At 43.8% G+C, this 6,478-nt stretch overlaps 1 protein-coding gene across 3 annotated transcripts in view; it reads right to left on the bottom strand.

Moving 5' to 3' along the window:
- Positions 1–6,478, bottom strand: part of LOC311144122 (cystathionine beta-synthase-like) — a 52,674-nt gene that overhangs the window by 21,236 nt on the left and 24,960 nt on the right. For all 3 annotated transcript variants that reach the window (XM_084180097.1, XM_084180098.1, XM_084180099.1), the window contains 6 exons: positions 3,647–3,781; positions 3,118–3,197; positions 2,829–3,033; positions 2,639–2,730; positions 2,137–2,262; positions 1,862–1,946 (listed from right to left, as the gene is read on the bottom strand). In XM_084180097.1, coding sequence (XP_084036223.1) covers positions 1,862–1,946; positions 2,137–2,262; positions 2,639–2,730; positions 2,829–3,033; positions 3,118–3,197; positions 3,647–3,781 — 723 coding nt within the window. The remainder of the gene's footprint in view (positions 1–1,861; positions 1,947–2,136; positions 2,263–2,638; positions 2,731–2,828; positions 3,034–3,117; positions 3,198–3,646; positions 3,782–6,478) is intronic.

Raw genomic sequence — 6,478 nt, 5'->3', positions numbered from 1 at the left:
AGACACAGAGAGAGATACAGCGAGAGACAATGCGAGAGAGAGACACAGCGAGAGAGAGAGAGAGAGAGAGAGAGAGATACAGCAAGAGAGAGATACAGCGAGAGAGAGAGAGAAATACAGCGAGAGAGATACAGCGAGAGAGAGAGAGATACAGCGAGAGAGAGAGAGACACAGCGAGAGAGAGAGAGACACAGCGAGAGAGAGAGAGACACAGCGATAGAGATACAGCGAGAGAGAGAGAGATACAGAGACAGCGAGAGAGAGAGATACAGAGACAACGAGAGAGAGAGATACAGCGAGAGAGAGAGAGAGAGAGAGAAAGCAAGAGAGAGAGACAGAGAGATACAGCGAGAGAGACACAGAGAGACACAGCAAGAGAGAGACACAGCAAGAGAGAGACACAGCGAGAGAGAGAGAGACAGCGAGAGAGAGAGACAGCGATACAGCGAGAGAGAGAGAGAGATACAGCGAGAGAGAGAGAGACACAGCGAGAGAGAGAGATACAGCGAGAGAGAGAGATACAGCGAGAGAGAGAAACAGAGATAAAGCGAGAGAGAGAGACACAGAGATACAGCGAGAGAGAGATACAGCGAGAGAGAGAGAGATACAGCGAGAGAGAGAGAGAGATACAGCGAGAGAGAGAGAGAGATACAGCGAGAGAGAGAGAGAGATACAGCGAGAGAGAGAGAGAGATACAGCGAGAGAGAGAGAGGGATACAATGAGTGAGAGATAGTTCGATACAGCGGGAGAGAGAGTGAGATCGATACAGCGAGAGAGATCGATACAGTGAGAGAGAGAGAGATACAGCGAGAGAGAGAGAGACAGTTCGATACAGCGAGAGAGAGAGAGAGAGAGAGCGAGAGATAGATACAGCGAGAGAGAGAACTAGAGAGACACTTGCTTGACAGTTCGATACAGCGAGAGAGAGAGAGAGAGACAAAGCGAGAGAGAGACACAGCGAGAGAGAGAGAGAGAGATACAGCAAGAGAGAGATACAGCGAGAGAGAGAGAGATACAGCGAGAGAGAGAGAGAGACACAGCGAGAGAGAAATACAGCGAGAGAGAGAGACACAGCGAGAGAGAGAGACACAGCGATAGAGAGACACAGCGATAGAGAGAGAGATACAGAGACAGCGAGAGAGAGAGATACAGAGACAGCGAGAGAGAGAGACACAGCGATAGAGAGACACAGCGATAGAGAGAGAGATACAGAGAGAGAGAAAGCAAGAGAGAGAGACAGAGAGATACAGCGAGAGAGAGACACAGAGACACAGCAAGAGAGAGTCACAGCGAGAGAGAGAGAGAGACAGCGATACAGCAAGAGAGAGAGAGAGATACAGCGAGAGAGAGATACAGCGAGAAACAGAGATACAGCGAGAGAGAGAAACAGAGATACAGCGAGAGAGAGAGACACAGATACAGCGAGAGAGAGATACAGCGAGAGAGAGAGAGATACAGCGAGAGAGAGAGAGATACAGCGAGAGAGAGAGAGAGATACAGCGAGAGAGCGAGAGACAGCGAGAGAGAGAGAGGGATACAATGAGTGAGAGATAGTTCGATACAGCGGGAGAGAGAGTGAGATCGATACAGCGAGAGAGATACAGCGAGAGAAAGAGAGAGATCGATACAGCGAGAGAGAGAGATCGATACAGCGAGAGAGATCGATACAGCGAGAGAGAGAGAGATACAGCGAGAGAGAGAGACAGTTCGATACAGCGAGAGAGAGAGAGAGAGAGTTTGATACAGAGAGAGAGAGAGAGAGAGAGAGAGAGAGAGCGAGAGATAGATACAGCGAGAGAGAGAACTAGAGAGACACTTGCTTTTTGGGAGCACCAATCATTGTGTGTGATGTCAACCTACCGCAGAGAAGCCCCTCCTCCCTGATCAGCATGCGTGACATGGCAAAGGACTCCTCGTCATTGGACTTATACCACGTGTCAATCACCTGAAAAAGAGAGAAACATTTATATGCATTCTACCATAGCACACATATACAACATTATGTTAGAAGTCATTTTCCTTCCACATGCAATTACAACACACTTGTGAGTGTGTTGTCTGTATTACTGTATGCAGAGTAGAAAACACAGCACCGTATCACAGCTCAAGTCAGGAGATCACTGCCACACACTCACAGATCTGTCGAGCACGGTGGGGATGAAGTCATATCCGATGCCCTCCACCTCGTATTGGGTCTTGTCTGTCATGTTCAGCTCCTCTGGCTCAGCCAGGATAGAACCCTCAGGGTCCACGCCCACGATCTACACGACACAGAACAACACTGTTAACTAACCATTACATCAATAAGCCAAAATAATATGGTAATAAATACATCACACACAAAGGCAAGTTAGGATCTGTATTAATCTTTCCTGTATGATCTTTATCATTGAGACAATGTATGGCTTTATTTATCAACAGCAGATGCAATATTACTTCATGATCCTACTTTATGACTCGGCTCAACAGGCTGTATAACTGTGGGCCTTGGGTTAAACTGTTGTTTCATACTTTCAGCTAAATTAGACTGAATGGAATTCAATTGACAAAGTACACAGGGCAGGGCGATAACATGCTAGTCCAATAGATTGTCTGCTTATAGATCTGGGACATTGTGTTAAGTGACTCAGTGCCTACCTTTATGTTGGGGCATCTCTCCTTCAGCTTGCGGGCGATGCCAGTGATGGTGCCACCTGTGCCAGCTCCTGCCACCAACATGTCCACCTTACCTGCAAGGGCAGTGGCGCAGATAGATGTCTATTAGAAGAGTAGTAGGAAATAGGTATTCTTCACTCAATTTCTCCATCTCATTCACACACACACGTACCATCACACTGCTCCAGGATCTCCTCAGCAGTAGTGTCGTAGTGGGCTAGTGGGTTGCTAGCGTTACGGTACTGGTCAAGGATGTGCGAGTTGGGGATCTCGTTCTTCAGACGCCAGGCTACGCCCACGTGGGACTCTGGCGAATCAAAACGGGCGGCGGTGGGGGTACGCACGATCTCCGCCCCCAAGGCTCTCAGCACGTCCACCTGGGAACGCAAGACCAGATTACAATTAGTTACATTCCAACACCTACGCATGGATGCACTGATACACAAACACAACAGCTTCACCTTCTCCATGCTCATCTTCTCAGGCATGACGATGATGCAGCGATAGCCTTTGACTGCAGAGGCCAGGGCCAGACCAATACCTGCAGAGCGAGAGACGTCAATACAGCTGTGAATACCAGGTCATGTCAGCAGTACAAACCATACTGCAGAACACAGGGCTACAGTGTCAAGATCCTAATGTCAAAGGTAAGCTGGGAGGTCTCAGTGACTACTTGACCTTACCAGGCAAAACTAATTTTAAACACACACACACACACACACAAATCCTTTGACTGGGGTGTGTAATCTTTATACTGTGAGTCATATAGCCAGTGCCACAGAGAGGGCCTTGTGTGTGCTGATACATGTGGTGGTAGAATGTGTTGATAAGTTAGGCAGGAGTGTTTTGAGGCATGTAGAGTTTGATTTAAATCATGGTCGCCCTCTCGCTCGATCGCTCTCTCAATTCCTTTTGTATCATTGTCCAACAAAAAGGCTGTGTTTATAGCACTCAGGGAATCCTAGAGAAAAACATGCCACACACACGTACCTGTGTTGCCAGAGGTGGGCTCGATGATGGTGTCTCCAGGTTTGAGGATGCCAGCTCTCTCTGCATCCTCCACCATTCTCAGACTGATACGGTCCTTCACACTGCCCCCTGCATTGAAGAACTCACACTTGGCCACTACACACACACAGAAAAAGAGAGAGGGTGTAAGGAAATGTTGAATTATCAATATGTACTGCACCTGCTTATATTATGTTATTGTGTACTTTAGCTATACCACAGAAAAAACCCTGTGTACAAGTTAACTGTAAAGCCCCTTAGCAGCACCAGGTAGTACAGTAGAAGTTGCCCCAAACAGGGAAGATCATGGGAAGAGACTGAGCTGGCATGAGCCGATTTGGAAAAATTCAGGTGGGGAGTTCATCCAAAAGGTCCAGCGTTTCTCACTCATTCACACACACAACCTCTCTCTCTCACACGTACAATAGCCGATTGGCACAGATTCCAAATGGCCCCAAATCCACTGTGGACTAGACAGCCAAAGAGTAAATCTGAATCACATGAAAATCCATGCAAGTACCATGGAAACATAACTTTTTGTCCCACTCACCCATGGGAATCAACCAGAGATTGACCTTAAACAATTAGGCCCATAAAAAAAAACACACTGGCGAGAGGGGAGATATTTAGACTGAGGACCGTGACATGGTTCACATGCAGTGAACTCAAATAACACACGTGGAGGGTTGTCCAAAACGGAACTATTATTAACATTACTGTACTTCATCGGTCAACTGTACCAACCAATCAGAGAAATGTACTGCCTGTTCAGGCTCAGACAAAGGTCTGTCTGAGTCGCTAGCGCCGGGCAGAATAACCAGTCATGGTCTTTAAAATCACCTTCAATTCCAGAACTGATGCTATAGGTGATGACAAGAACATTTCCCCCAGAATCCACATCCTGACTTCCCAAAACGTCCCAAAGTTTGTGACTGACAATTCAGCCTAGTGACACCTGATACAAGACCTTGTCCCTCTCCGGCCCCCATCAGAAGGTTACCTATTCCCTCAGAACAGAGGGACTTTCAGGTGGCCAAACCCACTCCACCCAGTGTGTGTGAGTGTTACCTGAGACAAGACCCTTACAGTCATACAGTGGAGCCTAGCAGACTGTAATGAGGGGAAAGGAGGCTATGTGATACCTTAATGTTGACTTTAAAATAATAACAGTATAACAAATGGCCATTCATAGCAAAAGGGGCATGTAGGAAACCAGTTCTAGTGACTAACTGTACTACAGGAGGAGAAAGAGACTAGCTGTACTATAAGAGTAGTCAAATATAGAGACTAACTGTACTATAAGAGTAGTCTAATAGAGACTAACTGTACTATAAGAGTAGTCTAATATAGAGACTAACTGTACTACAGAAGGACACTAATATAGATACTAACTGTACTACAGGAGGAGTCTAATAGAGACTAACTGTACTACAGGAGGAGTCTAATAGAGAGATGAACTGTACTACAGGAGGAGTCTAATATAGAGACTAACTGTACTACAGAAGGACACTAATATAGATAATAACTGTACTATAAGAGTAGTCAAATATAGAGACTAACTGTACTACAGGAGTAGTCTAATATAGAGACTAACTGTACTACAGGAGTAGTCTAATATAGAGACTAACTGTACTACAGGAGTAGTCTAATATAGAGACTAACTGTACTACAGGAGGAGTCTAATATAGAGACTAACTGTACTACAGGAGGAGTCTAATATAGAGACTAACTGTACTATAAGAGTAGTCTAATATAGAGACTAATTGTACTATAAGAGTAGTCTAATATAGAGACTAACTGTACTACAGGAGTAGTCTAATATAGAGACTAACTGTACTACAGGAGGAGTCTAATATAGAGACTAACTGTACTACAGGAGGAGTCTAATATAGAGACTAACTGTACTATAAGAGTAGTCTAATATAGAGACTAATTGTACTATAAGAGTAGTCTAATATAGATACTAACTGTACTATAAGAGTAGTCTAATATAGAGACTAACTGTACTATAAGAGTAGTCTAATATAGAGACTAACTGTACTACAGGACGAGTCTAATATAGAGACTAACTGTACTATAAGAGTAGTCTAATATAGAGACTAACTGTACTATAATAGTAGTCTAATATAGAGACTAACTGTACTACAGGAGGAGTCTAATATAGATCCTAACTGTACTATAAGAGTAGTCTAATATAGAGACTAACTGTACTACAGAAGGACACTAATATAGATAATAACTGTACTATAAGAGTAGTCAAATATAGAGACTAACTGTACTACAGGAGTAGTCTAATATAGAGACTAACTGTACTACAGGAGTAGTCTAATATAGAGACTAACTGTACTACAGGAGTAGTCTAATATAGAGACTAACTGTACTACAGGAGTAGTCTAATATAGAGACTAACTGTACTACAGGAGTAGTCTAATATAGAGACTAACTGTACTACAGGAGGAGTCTAATATAGAGACTAACTGTACTATAAGAGTAGTCTAATATAGAGACTAACTGTACTATAAGAGTAGTCTAATATAGAGACTAACTGTACTATAAGAGTAGTCTAATATAGAGACTAACTGTACTATAAGAGTAGTCTAATATAGAGACTAACTGTACTACAGGACGAGTCTAATATAGAGACTAACTGTACTATAAGAGTAGTCTAATATAGAGACTAACTGTACTACAGAAGGACACTAATATAGATACTAACTGTACTATAAGAGTAGTCTAATATAGAGACTAACTGTACTATAATAGTAGTCTAATATAGAGACTAACTGTACTACAGGAGGAGTCTAATATAGATCC

This window comes from Coregonus lavaretus, assembly GCF_964263955.1.
Source record: "Coregonus lavaretus genome assembly, chromosome: 16".
Classification (NCBI taxonomy): Eukaryota; Metazoa; Chordata; class Actinopteri; order Salmoniformes; family Salmonidae; genus Coregonus; species Coregonus lavaretus.
Note: the sequence above shows the minus strand (reverse complement) of the source record. Positions and strands in the feature narration are given on the sequence as shown.